Source organism: Tetrao urogallus (assembly GCF_951394365.1).
Source record: "Tetrao urogallus genome assembly, chromosome: Z".
NCBI classification, from domain to species: domain Eukaryota; kingdom Metazoa; phylum Chordata; class Aves; order Galliformes; family Phasianidae; genus Tetrao; species Tetrao urogallus.
The window spans coordinates 55,100,105-55,117,606 of NC_136816.1; the positions used below are offsets into that span (position 1 = coordinate 55,100,105).

At 39.9% G+C, this 17,502-nt stretch overlaps 1 protein-coding gene across 1 annotated transcript in view; it reads right to left on the reverse strand.

Moving 5' to 3' along the window:
* Positions 1 to 1,294: 1,294 nt before the first annotated feature.
* The window catches only part of RNF180 (ring finger protein 180), a gene marked incomplete at both ends in the record, with an annotated part of 77,506 nt that continues 61,298 nt past the window's right edge, over positions 1,295 to 17,502 (reverse strand). The window contains one exon of the mRNA XM_079548216.1: positions 1,295 to 1,497. Within this exon, the coding sequence (XP_079404342.1) occupies positions 1,295 to 1,497 (203 nt within the window). The remainder of the gene's footprint in view (positions 1,498 to 17,502) is intronic.

Sequence of the window (17,502 nt, forward strand, 5' to 3'; positions counted from 1 at the left end):
CCTTGTACCTTCCTGAAAAGTAAACCCTTCAGCTACCTTGTATCATTATTCAGCATTTGATTTTCATAACAGTTTCAAATATTCTCTCTGTAATTTAGTTTCACTTTCATTTGAAAATACTGCGTAAAGTAGCAAGTACAGACTTATTGCTGACCTGTGTATGGTTTGGTACTGAAAGTCAGCAACATCCACGTGGAATAGATATAAAGTGCTTTATAATTCTTTTACATGAAAGGTGCACATAAACGCTGTGTCGTCCTACATGGTCTCCCTGGAGACACATAGTACTGGTGAGCCCCCACTTAAACAGTATCCTCAAATTGTTACGGTAGTTTAATAGTGATTCAGTCATGTGCAGACTGAATTTGTACAAGAGAATGCTCCACTTTCTGTTATTCCTCCATTATTTACTGGAGTTAGTGTCTCAGAGCACACAGCTGCAGGCGTGCTGCCCGCCCCCATTAACTCTGTTGCTGGATCTGTATGCAGTCATCTGAATGTCTACTAAAGGTACAGTGCTGCTCTGGGAATCTGCACAGAAGAAGTTCCTTCAGTGTGCAGATCTCGAGTTGTTAGTTGATTCCTTATGATTGCCATTTGCTGAAAAGACAAACTTATCAAATGCTGCGCAGTGTCATTTTTCTTTTTGGTTTATAGGCTCTAGATTTCAGGCACTGAGTATAGTATATCCCCACAACAGAAAGCTGACAGGTCTATCAGTTGTCAAAGCTTTCAGGAATTTGGATAATGCCAGTGAAATTACTCTGGTAAATATTTATATATTACATAGTGCAGTGCTTAAAATCTACTATCCCCAACAAATCTGATTATATATAGCAACTGCCTTTATTGTTTTTTATACACAAGCAATTGAAGCACCAATGAGTGAAATGACTTATTTACAAATTTTGTTAATACAGTATCAACCCTAAACATGACTGTATGGGTTATTTTTTATCGTAGCACACACTCGAACTCCTCTAAGAACAAACAGTAATGTGTAATTCTACTGAGTAAATATTTTATACATTAGAAGTAAAGTCCTGTTCCCATCCAAAATAAGGTAAAATGGCCACTGAAAGAAGAATTATCTGGAACACACATTACATCTGGAACCAAACTGGAGTACTTTGTCATACATAGCAGAAGCATCAAAAAGCATAATAGCATGCTTGAAGCAGTCTGATGCAGTTTTGAATGACAAAAATGCAACATCGAACATTTCTCCTTCTTCAGTTGTTTTCTATTCACATTATCGTGGTTCACAGTCTTCCTTAGCTGTGGTCTCTACAGACTAGAAAGGGAAAAAGAAATAGCAAAGAAAACAGAACACAATAAATCCTATTACCCAGTTGACTGAATAAATGTAGATTATCACCATGTCCATATCAAACCGCCATCCACGACTATCATCTTCAAAGTCCATGTAGTCCATTCTGTGAGCAGCATGTGGGAAATGTCTCCTTGTTACAGTATCTGAGCGTCTTCGAAAACCTGCTGAAGATTACATCATGAGATAAAACATCTTTATAAAAGCAACTAGATTGACTACGACAAAAGTAAGTTAAGTCTTCTCTTAGTTACTTACAGAACAAACAGAAGCAGGAAAACTCACATCTCACTGCTAGGTTTTCTCACTTTGTTGGACAAGAAGATCTCCACAGACTTCATTTTGAAAGATTTAAAACCTAGCTCTTCTGTTTCTAGCAAATAGCAAGTTTGATTACTCAGAGTTGGCGCTTCCTAAAGGTAACACTGTATCTCATGAGATGGATGAGATACTTACACAGATCCATGAAACTGTCTAACTGTCTCTAGGTACCTTCTTCCACTGAATTCCATTCAGTGACCTAGAAATGAAACCCTCTAAATACTGTAACTCATTGAGTAATTTGTCTCTGGATTCCTTAAATCTACTCATGTTAATTCTCCACTAACCTAGCCATATGCATATGTGTGCATACTGTTCAAGAGGGCAAATATATATGAATTCCTCTTATGAGTATTTGTTCAGAACACTCTCTTAAATCCTGCTTGCTTTAATACTATGTCTCTATCTGAAGAATATCAGAAACTGTTTTTTTTTTTTTTATATTAAATTACTGTTTGTAAAATACTCATAGTACTTTAAAATATATATATGAAGATGCAAGTGGAGCCTTTCAAGTTAAAATAAAAACCCTGTGTGAAAACACAGAACTCAAAATACTTAACAAGTCTAGACACACACTCTCATACTTTTAAACTCTTCTGTCATGAATCCAATTTGGTGGGTCTACTTCTAAGGAATCCATATAAAGATCATCTAGCATGTCACCAAGAAAACAAATTCATAGTAATAAAATTTTAAGTAAATGAATATTTACTTAAATATTTTTAAATTGGAATAAATTGTAACATCACGTTACAATTTTTTCTTTTTAAGCTACACTAATTTTAAAGTATTTATAATGACCATTCTGGAAAGACAGAAATGAAGACATTCTCAGTGAAAAAGCAGTGGCAGAGTGTACTCCATCCAGTCTCTCTCAATCAACACAAGCAGCAAATGACACAGAGAGCTGCAAAGAAATCTCTGTTCAACAGTTACACAATAATCAAATCTGCAAATATCTGATCTGAGAAAAGTTGATTTTAACCCCCAACACAAAAGGCTTGCTTTTGCACTGAAATGTAATTTGTGTGCTGCTACTCTTGTTTTTGGAAAGGCTACTCATGCCATACTTTTATCTATGTGAAACTGCAATCCTGCTTTAAATTCTGTAAAGCTCTTAATGTCAAAGATCTAAAGAAATCAAATAAAAGTTCTGTAAAAAAATGTATTTGATCATATTAAGCTTTTTTAAAAAATATCTTTGAATATATTTTGATCTTTTGCTAAAAAAAATCTACAAGTAGTGGTGGCCTATCCATTCTGCAGATTACAGTAGTTTGTCCACAATGCCTATAATCATGACTTTTTTCTGAGGAAGGACTTTTCCATTTCTGATAATCTTTACTACTTACTGCCATCAAAACCCTCTATTTCTCTCCGTCATTTTGGAGATACATCATGAAATTTAAGCATCTGAATTAGAGATTTCTGAATATTTTACAGGCTCTGGGAGTCCCCAAGAACATCCTCATTGCCATGCCAAACAAACTTCTTTCCACTCTTCCTGACTTCTCTGTTTAGCAAGATAAAGATAAATCTTTAGTAAGATAAATACACTGCATGTGTATGTCAAGACAAATTGCACAGGTCTCTTTCATGTCTCTTCATCTGCACTGGACACAATTTGTGGCAGAGGAAAGAGGGTGGGAGGTGAGCTGCAAAGGCGGAAGATCTGGCCCATCCATGAAGGACAAGGTGGCAAGGGAGCACCTCCTGGACTTCTGTTCCCAGGTTGTTCTCAATCATTATAATGGGTCTCTGCAGAGCCATGCAAATTCTCCTCTAAGCAGACATAATGGCTCTTGGGAGTCTCAAGGTGAATAGGAAGACATAAAATCTGTGTCTCTTTCAGTGTGCACCACTGCCCAATGGCATTCATTAATTTTTTTATCTGCTGCAGTGCTGTCTTCTAATGCAGTTTAATCAGGATTCCTTGAAGTTCCTGTCTTTAGTATTGGCTAATATATAATTGTTCACATGCCAGTAATTTTCATTTAAATAACATCAGACCTTATTCAAGGTAATTGAGAAATTTATTAAAAAAAAAAAAAAAAAAAAAAAAAAAAAGTATTCCAATAGGGAACTTTGCTGGAATTCACTAATTCACTAATTTACTTTTTCAGTGGTAGATATTGACTGTTTCTTTGTATTCTTCTCCTAATTAATATTTTGTCCAGAACTTTTCAGAACAATTGTTTCCATGCATTCCAAATAAGACTACTGTTTCTTTCTGTTGTACTGCTGAACTGTTGATCTGTTTCTGTTTTAGAGATATTTAATGATGGATCATTTTATTCCAGATAGAATACATAATCGTTCAAGGATGCTTTGTACAGAAGAGTGACTGGCCTGCTGAAAAGAGAAATTCTTTCTCTGGAGAACCACTTATGGTTAGATACCACCATATCATCACATTTATTTACTTATTTATTTATGATACTTTGTATCAGTTCACTGTGTACACACACTGCTTACAGATCTGCATCTGTACACATCAGAATCCCTCTAGTATTTTATTTATCTTGTTTTGGAGACCATACACAAAATCTTCATTCTAGTCGAGGGAATGACAATATTTTATGATGGTTTTCAGTTACTCAGATTGGTCTAAGATTCACTTCATAGCTAAATACGTTACCCTGATTTTAGAAAGAGAAAAGAATCCAGTGATGTACTTTTAAAGAGTTTGAAATTACAATACTGCAAAAACAAACAAACAAACAAACAAACAAACAAAAGCCTCAACAAATGCATGAGTTAAACATCAGCGAAAAGAGAAGAATGATACAGACTTCTGTTATGCTTAAAATTATTTTAAATTATGTTAACTTCAAATTATATTAATTCAATATATGATCTTCGGTTACTTAAAAATAGTATCAGTAATTCCTTAATTTAATCCTGAAAAATGTGAGTCTAAGTGACTTTCTACCAAGATGTAATTCACTTGAAAAATGCTAATTTGATTTCAAGTGACCGATTTCTATTTTCCTTATCTATTTCTCTAACACATGTTAAATACTGCCAGATCTTGACTTGCGTTACTTTCTTAAAAAATTTATTTGAAAATAACAAGTATTATCACTAATGCAATATTATTCACTTCACCTTTTACATATGAATTTTAGTGTCTGCGAACTTGTACTCGGGGGAATTATGTACAGAAGTAGCTGCATTAGTTTTGAATTGGCACTCCTCACCTTCTACAGGATTTAGATAAACATTATTCTTGATTTGTATGTCTGCAATTAACCCTCAGAAAACATGCACTTACTTTATCATGGATTTGATGTCATAATGCAATCATTCTACATTCAAGAACACCTGTGTCAGTATAGGATATTAACTACTCTTATTGTTCTTGCTATAGAAAGCCACAGAGAAAGAACTGTTGATGCACTGAAGATAAGTATCAATCAGGAACTGGTTAGTGTATAACACATGTAATCCCTGTGGCTTCGCTGAGCATGGGTAAAGCTACTGAAGGTTGACAGCTTATTATATGCATTGCATTTTAAATCCATTATTATTATTATTAGTCTCTTTTTTACCACCTATGCACTGACTGAGCTTCAGCTGAAAACGTCAATATTAAAACTACTCTGTAAACTGAATTCTTGAACTTAGCAGAGGCTAACAAAGAACAATAAATGTTTCTTTGACCTGAAGCATATTATGAAATAAATGTCAGTACAGTACTGAAAAGGGATCAAATTTAGAAATCCTATATGATCATGCCAAATTTTCCTTCAGGGACTATGATCCATACTGTGACTACTGTCTTCAATAAATTGTGGCATGGAAAATACCTTCAAATGTCTATGTCTGCAGCGAGAGCTGACATAAACTGTCTCTACATCTGTTTCTAGCCATCTGCAGACAAAAACTCAGAGCTGTGAAGTTGCTTAAAAACAGTACAGCAACACTTAAAAGGGGTTTGAATTATGAAACAGAACAGCTGAGCTCCAAATAATTTCCAATGTATTTGCTCCATTTTTAAAAAGCAAACTCAATCTTATTTGATCAGTACATTTCCTAAATGATTTCTACAAATACATGCATTTGTTAAAATGTATGCCTTAACTTTTTTGTGCCTGTGTTATTATACTCTAAAAAGGAACTTCCAATCAAATCACATGCAGGTACACGCACAATGCCAGAAGAGTCTAGAAGATTGCTAGTGGAAACCAGTCACTGGATAACAAAAGCAACAGTATGTGCAAATCACACTTCTGTAATCAAGAAATTGAGCAAAGGATTAGCACCAGAACATGAACGGGCATATCTGTGGTATGTGTTCCTCCCGAAGTTTTTGTGGCATCATATTGAGGTACTAGCTCAGTACTCCAATTAAGGCTACCAACAATTTAAAATATTCTTTCAGTTTTATAAGTTGACAGAACTCATTTTGCTATTACTGAAGATAATAAGGAGGCACAATTTACTCTGAAACTGTGCCTGATTAATGCACAGGCTACAATAATCATTTACACTGCAAATGCTCATATAAGATTAAAATTCCTAAGAACAATTGTTTCAGATATACAGACATAACTTTGCCCCAGTCTCGTGCTATTGATATGAACAGCAGCAGATAAATCTACCAAAAGACTAAGAAAAAAGAGAAGAATGGATTGGCACAGCGTTCTTGCAGCCATGAGCACTTTATAGACTCAGTGTTTTCAAAGCTATGCTCAGAAAAATGAGTTATAAACATTATTGATGGGACCTCCTTTCCTGAGATGTGACTGTGCATGCTTTTAAACTAGATTTCACAATAAGCCCACTCACACACTTTTTGTCCCTTTATGTAGTAATATTGGAGCAAATAGATTTACTTCACTTGGGGTAGAATTAAACCAGAAGATGAACTCCAGGAGCTCAAATAAGCACTGGTGATGTGCTCCAATCACTAGTGGGCATTCAGCCAATGGGATCAGAAGAAAGTTATTAATTTCTTCCCTAAAATGCAAATGTAGCCATATGGTCTTGTGTGTGTTGTTTTTCCCTATCCATTATGGCTGATTTAATTGCTAATTAACAGCTAACATTTTTCCTAAAACACCATTAATAATTTTACCTCTTGTATATTTTCTGTAAAACCTTTTCCAAATGAAAAAGTTATAGTCTCCCTCTGTATGGAAAAACTTCCATAATTCAGACCTTCCTTTCTATATTGCACCTCACTCTGTTTCATCCTTTGAGAAAATCAAATTCAAAATTATAGCAAAATTGGAGATGTGTGTTCACCACAAATCTTGCTAACAAAACGAAGCTTTCCATTTTGTTATGAGCCTAATCATGCCTGTTTACTTTCTGACTATGCATTAAATATTTCCAGAAAACTACCCATGATGTTAGTAGGTCTCTTTTGATAAGAGGCAATAACCTAATTTACAGCTCAGAACGCTGAGTCATTTCTATGGGTAGCTGCTCCACTTGAATGTCCTCCTATTGAAAATTTATCTTATTTGCAGTCTGAGCTTCTCATGTTACCATGCTTGTCACATGCCAGTGTGAAAAGGAAGCTCTTGCTCTTGGTGACTTCCATATAGCTATAGTGATGCCCCGATATCTTCCCGCAAACCTCCCCTTCTCCAAACAAAGCAAACCCATTTCCCTCAGATTGCCCTCACCGGGTAGGCATTCCAGCCTTGTAAGATACTGAGCCTTATTGCTGTCCCTTTGCTAATTCTGCTCCAATTTAACAACTTCTTCATGGTACTTGCAGTATTCCAGATACAGTCTGCTGAATAACAGGTGATAATGACTCCCCTAGTCTACTGGCCATGCTCCTATTCCTGCAGCCCAGAGTACAGCTGGGGTACAGCATGCTGGGGCATGCAGCCAGCTCAGCTTCCTCTCCACCAGGATGCCCAGATTCTTTCCAGAGAACTGCTCCCCAGTCAGCACTCCACTAATCACACTGCTAGGGGCTCCCCTCTCTCAGGTAAAAGACAGCACATTTGAGCTTGCTGAATTTCAAGAGGTTCCCTTCAGTTTGCTCCAACCTGTCTACATGACTCCGTCTGAATGACAGACTGATCCTTCAGTTTACAGTCATGAGCAGACCTGATATGAGTATTGTATTGCCTCGTTCAAGTTTCTGATAAAGAAAATACTTTTATATTACTATCATCAGTGAACTGAATAATTTAGTATCATGCTGTATCCCTTTTGCAAATTACTGATGAATGTTCTGAACTATGCAGACTGCTGTGGGATTCCAACAAACCAGCACAGCTTGCGATACTTGTTTCCAGTATATTGCCAGTGTATTTGCCCATCTTTCCTCAGTCTGCTTTCCTTTCTATGAGCCCTGCTTGGAAGAAGACTTCATTTCATGAAATGTTTCCTTCGCTGTTTCCCAAATGAAATTTTACAGTGTTTGTCTTGAATTTCTTACATGCATACCAGCCTTCTTAGATGTGTACACCATGTTCTTTCATGTTCTGATTGTGTTTACAGCGTAATATTTAATGATTAAAATAAGCCATGAGTTTTGAGTTATTTCCAAGAAATATAAAAGCATTTGTTGCTAGATGTTTAGAAGATGGCAGTCACACTGTGATTGCGTGCAAGGATTTTCCACTGAATCCCAAGTTCCAAGCCTGTTTCAAACTTTTCAACACACTCAAAGCATCCAGTTCCTTCCCCAAACAACAGCCACTCATCCCCATCACAAGCCTTTCTCAAAGTCTGAATTTTAGCTTTTCCTGCTTTTCCTGAAAAGTTCAAACCGACCTACCCTGCCTGCCTCAGATACTTCAGATCCGTACATTCATTGTCTCAGATGTCAAAATCTCATTCTTTTCTGTAGAGTTATCTAATTCCAAACTCCTCTTGCCCAAGGATGCACATGAGAATACCTGGCTTTCATATGCTAAAAATTGTGCCATCTGTTTCGCAGCCTTTCTCACCTCAAAGCCCAACCATCTTCCCTAAAATGACCCTCATCTTACTTCTACCTTCCTTTCACATTCCCTCTGCACTCTGTGACCACTTCCGTGGTCTTGCCCTTCTGACTTCGTCCCCAGGCTCTCACTGGCTGCCACCACCTCATATCAACATCTGACTAAAATTATACGATGGCCTGAACATTTTTCCATTCTTTTTCCCACCAGAAAATCCAAGTCCTAATAAAGCTAGCAGTTGGTCTTTAGAACACCTGCATATAATCCCTATCTGAGAATTTTTATATTCACTGTGATGTCTGTCTTACTGGCTATAGTGCTTTTACGGAGCTTTTGGTTTAAATGCTGAAATCAGCGATAAATTTATACAGAGATAAATTGTTTGTAAGCAGTTATTTGCAAATCCATAAGAGCTGATTCACTGAACTCACTGCACACGTGATGCAGAGTTCCTCTGTACACAAAAAAATCAGCATCATGTAGGCAACATAGCATGCAACATACAGTAATTGGCTTTCAACTTGTCCAACACCTTGTCTACCAAGAATCTAGAAAAGCAACTGATGACTGAGAATTTGAAAAAACTGAAGCCTTTCACAGTAACACAAGATTTTGTGTTCCTTATGAAAAAGAACATCATGTACAGAAAAAAAATTGTGCAGAAATCCAAAATTTGATAATGCTACTAAATGACATACATTTCATCAGTTGAAGCGGGAAGTCTAAAAAAATGGTAGCCCTACAGTTAGACATATAATACTCCTTGCTGATCAATTATCATTTTTAACTATTGGCATTACTACCTGGAAATCATCTGTACTCTTTTGAAACCTTATGAACTCTCCAAGCAACTGGGATGGCAATATATGCAAGTGAAACAGAAGTCACTTGAAATGAGAAGTTCTTGTTATTGCCTCTCTTAGGAAGCTTTATTACATATTGCTCAACTTTTCAACATATATTTTTTTCAAAATTAGAAATGATAATCTTTTTTTTTTTCTTTAGTTATCTACCTAAACCTGATATATGCAATCTAAATAAACCTAGGCTCTAAGCTCCTATATTACATATTTGTTCACAAAAGCCCTGCCTGAATTAACATATCTTTTGACCTTTTACTGTTAATAACTACAACTAACACCTCTCACTTCTTCCAGACAGAAAGGAAGAAACTGCTCATTTGGAGTATTTTTCTTCTTTGAAATATCATACATATAGTTCAAACAAAAATTACAAACATTTACACCTGACAGAAAAAGATATGACAATTTTACTCTGTCTAAGAGAAAGAGAGGAGATATTTTTTCCATTAAAATAACACTCACTGGAATTCAGTGCAGATTATTTACCATTCAAGTTTTTTTTACAGCTACTATTCCTACCATTAGTTTGAGTTCAAAGACATAAATGTAGTGCCTCTGTCAGAAATTAAAAACAATCTTCTGAATCTTAACAACCAAATAAAAATGCATAAAGCAAATTATTTCTTTCTATCTTATAGATGAATAATTTAGCTCTTACCAATTAGAACACAAGCCAGAAAGCCAGCTGGTATATCTCATCAAAGAATCAAGTTATTGAGAAATAAAACAAGACAAAGCTTTCAAAATGAAGTAAGAAATCCACAAAGCCACATTACATGCGAGGAAACACATTTTTACATGGGGAGTTATGCACATCTAAGATTTGTGCTTATTCTTTAAATCTGAAATTCTATTTACTGATTTCATGAAAAATACTCAAAGGCTACTGTGTCCAGTCCCTCTAATGAATTCAGATCAAAGCCAGAACAACTTGCGTTTTCTGTCATGGGCTGTTTATTTCCCTTCAAGTAAATGAATCAACAAGCAAAAAGCGTATGGGAGGACACAGTGAGATTAGGAAATGTTGTCTGCCTGTTCAGACATCTATGATTATTCCGTAATTATTGATTCACAAATACAAGCTAATTGGTGAGTCTAAGAACTGGGATGCGTACAAAAATGGGGTGACTAATCTCATGCTTCACAATACAAATGTTAGAATGTGGGAACTGTGAAGGAATTTTGATAGTCTGTAAGCAGATTTTTAAAAAATCACTAAGTGCATTATTTGCTGTCTTTGTTCCTTCCCCCTAAACTACAACTCACTAAGAACAAAACACGCAGAACACCATGACAGATTTTTAAAATGATTTACAGCAAAACCTACCCTCCTAATTTAAAATCTCTGTATTCAAAAATTAAATTAAGAGTGATAAAATAAAAATAATATGCAGTAATTTGAAAAGCATGCTCTCCTTTTTCACCAGAGCTCTGTGAACTGAAAAATTGTCTTCTTTAATGCTGTTGCCCTTCACCATCCCAGTTCTCCTGACTGTAATCCACATGGCCTTGCTGATGAATGCAAAATATGCACTATCCCTGTGAGAGCATGTCACGGATCTTAATACACATTCTATGTACATTTTAGATCAAACAAATGTATTCCTTTAATTGTAAAGAGCACAGTTTTCAACATACATATTTATGACACATATTACAGTTACTGTAATTCTCATTTATTTCCCCTTTTGTTAGCATTTTCATGTAGATGAGTTTTATCTTTACAATGAATATAACTTGTGGAATACCTGTTCTTACTGTAATAGCATAGACACTGAAAACCAGTTAACGTCAAAAAAAACCTTGAAATATTCAATTCTATGTGGTATGTATATCAATAGCAAACATGAGAAATCAGATTGAAATATACTCTGGTTTCTCTTCAGATCGTATAAATCTTTCGCCTTTTACTAAAGATTTCCGTGGAGAGGAACAAGCACGAGTCGTGGAATTTTTTGAGGCTCCGCTTCGGCTATATTTTTTAAGGGAAGGCAACTGATGTCATTTTCCTGGACTTGAGCAAGGCCTTTGACATGGTCCCTCACCACATCCTCATCTCCAAATTGGAGGGAAGTGGATTTGATGGGTGGACGACCCGATGGATAAGCAATTGGTTGAAAGGCCGCAGACAGAGGGTGGTGGTCAATGGCTCTATGTCCAGGTGGAGGCCGGTAACAAGTGGTGTCCCCCAAGGGTCTGTCTTGGGACCGGTGCTCTTTAACATCTTTATTAATGACATCGATGAGGGAATTGAGTGCACCCTCAGCAAGTTTGCTGACGACACCAAGCTGAGAGGTGCAGTTGATACGGTGGAAGGAAGGGATGCCATTCAGAGGGACCTCGACAGGCTGGAAAGCTGGGCTCGGGTGAACCTAATGAGGTTCAACACGGCAAAGTGCAAGGTTTTGCATTTGGGCCGGAAGAACCCCAGGCACCCGTACAGGCTGAGAGGAGTGGTCCTTGAGAGCAGCTCGGCAGAGAAGGACCTGGGGGTCCTGATGGACGAGAGACTTAACATGAGCCAGCAGTGCGCTCTGGCAGCTCGAAAGGCAAATGGGATCCTGGGCTCCATCAGGAGAGGGGTGGTCAGCAGGGACAGGGAGGTGATTGTCCCTCTCTACTCGGCTCTTGTGAGGCCCCATCTGGAGTACTGTGTCCAGGTGTGGAGCCCTCAGTACAAGAAAGACATGGAGATTTTGGAAAGGGTCCAGAGGAGGGCGACTAAGATGATCAGGGGGCTGGAGCACCTCCCCTATGAGGACAGGCTGAGGGAGTTGGGCTTGTTCAGCCTGGAGAAGAGAAGGCTGCGGGGTGACCTCATTGCAGCCTATCAATACCTGAAGGGAACCTACACCCAGGAGGGGAGTAAACTCTTCAAAAGGGCTGACAATAGCAGGACTAGGGGAAATGGATCCAAGTTGAAGGAGGGAAGATTTAGGTTGGATGTTAGGGGGAAGTTCTTTACAAGGAGAGTGGTTAGGCCCTGGAACGGGCTGCCCAGGGAGGCTGTGGATGCCCCGTCCTTGGACGTGTTCAAGACCAGGTTGGACGGGGTCCTGGGCAACCTGATCTAAATGTGTATGTTTGGTGGCCCTGCTAGGCAGGGGGGTTGGAACTACATGATCCTTGAGGTCCCTTCCAACCCGGGTGATTCTGTGATTCTGTGATTCTGTGAAATAATTCAGAATATTCTAACTCAATATGTATTTTGCTATTGCCTTTGTATCTCTTGTTCATGTTTACTTGTTTCTTCACTTAGTTATCACAGTCTCAAATTCTGTCCACCACTGGCAACTTCTTGCACTGCTCCTACTTTCTTATCACCAAATACTTCTAAAAATCATGTTGCATGATATTTTTTTTTCACTTTTATCATCTTCTCAGCTGATCAAATACTGTATTTCAGATGTCATCAACTCTTGCTAAATTATAAAAAGATCCTTTCATCTTACATATCATGTTCTTGTAATAACCACTCTTATTAGCTTTATTCCCAACTACTTATTTCCTTGCAACTTCCATCTGTTGGGAATGCTATGATAAAAAATGAGTAGAGGCAACAGCTATTTATACTTATAGGAAGGGTGTCATGGTTTTATGATTTTTGGTCATCAGTATTCCACACCATAACATCATGTAATGCACTGGGGGTGGGGTTTGATATCTGCCGAATGTTCGTCCGACGGAGAAGAACTGCATTTCCCCAGGAGGCTTTGCGGTCAGCAAGGGGATATAACTCCATGCAAGGTCACCTGATCCTTCTTCTTCGCCTGCGCTTCGCTGTCTGCGCTTCGCTATCTGCGCTTCGCTGCCTGCGCTTCGCCATCTGCACTTTGCCGTCTGTACTTCAGTCACTCAACTGGACTGCACTTCTCACCCCAGCATTGTGGTGAGGTCTATACAATTCAAACAGATTCTCTCTCTCTCTCTCATTGTATTTTACTAATACTATATTTAGTAAAATCATTTGTTCCACCTCAGATTAGTGCTGTTGTTTTCAAGTATTTTGGGGTCCCCTGCTTCCCCTTTCCCAGAGGCGCGGATCCGCAGATCCCTCCGCCCTGCCGGTCACGGAACTGGGCCGGACCAGCCCATAAACCGTTGACATTTTTGGTGGAGAATGCGGGCAACAGTTGCTTTCTAGCTGTTTAGACTCTCTGCTCTCGGAGAGTTCCGTTGGGAAAGCTTATCTGTTTTACCACTACTCTCTGAAAACGTGACCTTGAGAACTCCAGGCGGACTGCCAGTATCGTAGGATATTTGTAAACTCTGAGCTTTACTATCTTGCCTCTGTAAAAAAAAAGAAAAAAAAAAAAAAAAAAAAAATGCTTTCTGTAGTGAAACTGACTCTTAAAGGGCTGCACGCTGCTGCCTCTTCTTTCCTAATGCTCAAAACATACTGGGCATTAATTAAGCTGGCCACCTTGCTCTATGGAGCAATCGGCATATACAATCAATTGAAAACATGGGTGGAAATATGGACCTGGCACGTTCGTACAATGTGGCTTACAATTCCGGAGACAGCTGTCAATTTTACAGGACTGGGATTTTTTAAGGTTTCCAGTCTCACCTTTCAGCCTGTAATGCAGTTTTTGAATGAACACCTAGTCGCATTACTAATCTCCCTGAATGTATTGCTCATCATTTCGCTCAGTATTAGTATTTATTATATTTTGAGCATGTCCTCCCCAAAACCAGAGAATACTGAGTGGCAGGGAGTGTGGAGAGGTCTGGGAAGGACTTTAGACAGATGGAAATCTTCAGTCTCATGGAACTTTACTCCAGAACACCTGAAAGACCCCGAGAGTCTAAACAGCTATTTAAGGCAGGAATGTTGCGGCTTGGGCAGTTCTGAGGAGGCACATATGATTTGGGGCCTGGCTAATGCTTATCGGGCCTTATTCAATACTATCCTGGAGAGAGAGAGAGCTTCTGAAATTGAAAGGGAGAGTCTCAGGGAAAAAGTTCAAAATGAGCGAGAGAGTCTCCTGCTCCAGAGGAAAAACCTCCGATCTGAGAGAGATGCCCTCCGAATTGAGAGAGACTCCCTGCAATCCAAGCTCGACAATCTTCAATCTCAACAACACACCCTCCAATCTGAGCTAGATACTGTCATAATCGAACGAAACAAGCTCCAAGCTGAACTGGAGGATGAGAGCATTGGAACTGACCAACCTGATCAACCACAGGAGGCACCACAATCGATGTCAGTTGCCCCTGTAAGAGGACGGAAAACAAAGCGAATCTCGACTCAGTTAGAAGAGAAAAAAGAGGAGGAAAGAGGTCCAGAGGAGTGGCTCCGAGGGCCAAGAGAAGCACCTCTGAGTCCAGGGGAGGGGCCCTCAGTAAGACCACGGTCACCAACACCTACAAGGGCAAGAAGTCCTGGAAGAGCAAGAGGTGAGCAAGATATTGTTACCTTTGTTGATCGATCTCTGAAAATGAATGAAATTCGAAGTCTGAGAAAAGACTTCTCACGCCACCCAAATGAGCCTATTGCTACTTGGTTACTTCGATGCTGGGACAATGGGGCCAACAGTGTGTGGCTAGATAGTAGAGAAGCTCGCCAACTGGGTGGCATTGCTAGGGACTCAGCCATTGACAGAGGTATTAGTACATGCCAGAACCAGGCCTTCACCCTCTGGAAGCGGATGTTGTTAGCTGTAAAAGAAAGATACCCCTTCAAAGACGATCTGATGCCTGAGAAGAAGAAATGGGCTGATATGGAAGAAGGCATCCGTTATTTGAGAGAATGTGCTGTGGTGGAAACACTACATAGCCCCGATTTCATTCCTGATGAGCCAGACCAAGAGCATGATCCCGAGAGAGCCAGGTGTACACCAAACATGTGGCGTACATTCACAAAGACTGCACCAGAAAGGTACGCCAGTACATTTGCAGCTATGTATGGCAGAGGGGAAAGAAGACCCCTTATAAATGAGTTGCTTAATAAACTTCAAGACTTTGAGTTACATTTAAGCCCTCTACGAGCTTGTGTTTCAGCCATTGAAAAAGTAGCTGAAAAGCTGGACAGAATGGAGAACAAACAAGAAGATATAATAGGTAAACTATCAATCGTGCCTGATGCCGATGAATACATGGTGGTAACAGATACATCCAATGAGGAACAGAATTCCCAAAACAGCCTACTTGAGGGGCTAATCAACTTGATTTCCTCCCAGTCAGTGTCATCCAACGTCTCAGCTATCAAAAGAAGACGTCCTCCTGCTCGAACAAGTGACAACAGTAAGACCACGTCACGTTTTGCCTTGTGGCATTACCTACGCAACCATGGAGAAGATATGAAGAAGTGGCATAAGCAACCTACTCCAGCACTTCAAGCACGGGTAAAAGAATTACAAGACAAATCAACCACCAAGGTGAACTTCTCCAGAAAGGTGATTGCTCCAGTTGCTGCAGACAACGGAGGTAACAAATAGAGGGGCCCTGCCCCCAGCCAGGGGGGGGAAAGGGATAATAGAGTTTATTGGACTGTGTGGATTAGATGGCCTGGCACATCAGAATCACTAAAATATAGGGCCCTGGTGGATACTGGTGCACAGTGCACTCTAATGCCCTCGAGTCACCAAGGGACAGAATCAATTTATATTCATGGGGTGACAGGAGGTTCCCAAGAACTGACTATGTTGGAGGCCGAAATCAGCCTCACTGGTAGAGACTGGCAAAAGCACCCTATTGTGACTGGCCCAGAGGCTCCATGTATACTTGGTATTGATTACCTCAGAAGGGGATATTTTAAGGATCCCAAAGGGTATCAATGGGCCTTTGGAATAGCTGCTGTAGACACAGGTGTTAAGCAGTTATCTGTTTTGCCTGGCCTATCAGAAGATCCATCTGTTGTGGGGTTGCTACAAGTGGAAGAGCAACAGGTACCGATAGCTACAAAAACGGTGCACAGACGGCAGTATCGCACCAACAGGGATTCCTTGCTCCCCATTCAGAAGTTAATTCATCAATTAGAGAATCAGGGAGTGATCAGCAAAACTCACTCGCCTTTTAACAGCCCCATATGGCCAGTGCGTAAAGCCAGTGGAGAATGGAGGCTGACGGTGGACTACCGTGGCCTGAATGAAGTTACACCCTCATTGAGTGCTGCTGTGCCAGATATGTTAGAACTCCAATACGAACTGGAGTCAAAAGCAGCTAAGTGGTATGCCACCATTGACATTGCTAACGCCTTTTTCTCCATTCCTTTGGCCAAAGAATGTAGGCCACAGTTTGCTTTCACATGGAGGGGCATTCAGTATACCTGGAACCGTTTGCCCCAGGGGTGGAAACATAGTCCAACCATTTGCCATGGGTTGATCCAAGCTGCACTGGAACAGGGAGGTGCTCCTGAGCACTTACAGTACATTGATGACATCATTGTGTGGGGCAACACAGCAAAGGAAGTTTTTGAGAAAGGAGAGCAAATAATCCAGATCCTTCTCCGTGCTGGTTTTGCTATTAAGCGAAGCAAAGTGAAAGGACCTGCCCAGGAGATTCAGTTCCTAGGCATAAAGTGGCAAGATGGCCGTCGTCACATCCCGACAGATGTGATCAACAAAATCACTGCCATGTCTCCCCCCACTAATAAGAAAGAGACACAATCGTTTCTGGGTGTAGTGGGTTTTTGGAGAATGCATGTTCCAAACTACAGCCTCATTGTAAGCCCACTTTATCAGGTGACACGGAAGAAGAATGATTTTGTGTGGGGTCCTGAGCAGCAGCAGGCTTTTGAGCAGATTAAACAAGAGATAGCCCGTGCTGTGGCCCTGGGGCCAGTACGGATGGAACAGGATGTGAAGAACATCCTCTACACTGCTGCTGGAGAGAAAGGCCCCACTTGGAGTTTGTGGCAAAGAGCCTTAGGAGAGACCCGAGGCCGACCCTTGGGATTCTGGAGTCGAGCCTACAGGGGGTCGGAGGAGGGCTACACTCCAACTGAAAAGGAGATCTTAGCTGCGTATGAAGGGGTTCGGGCTGCTTCCGAAGTAGTCGGTACTGAAACACAGCTCCTTCTGGCACCTCGACTGCCAGTGCTGAACTGGATGTTCAAGGGAAAGGTTCC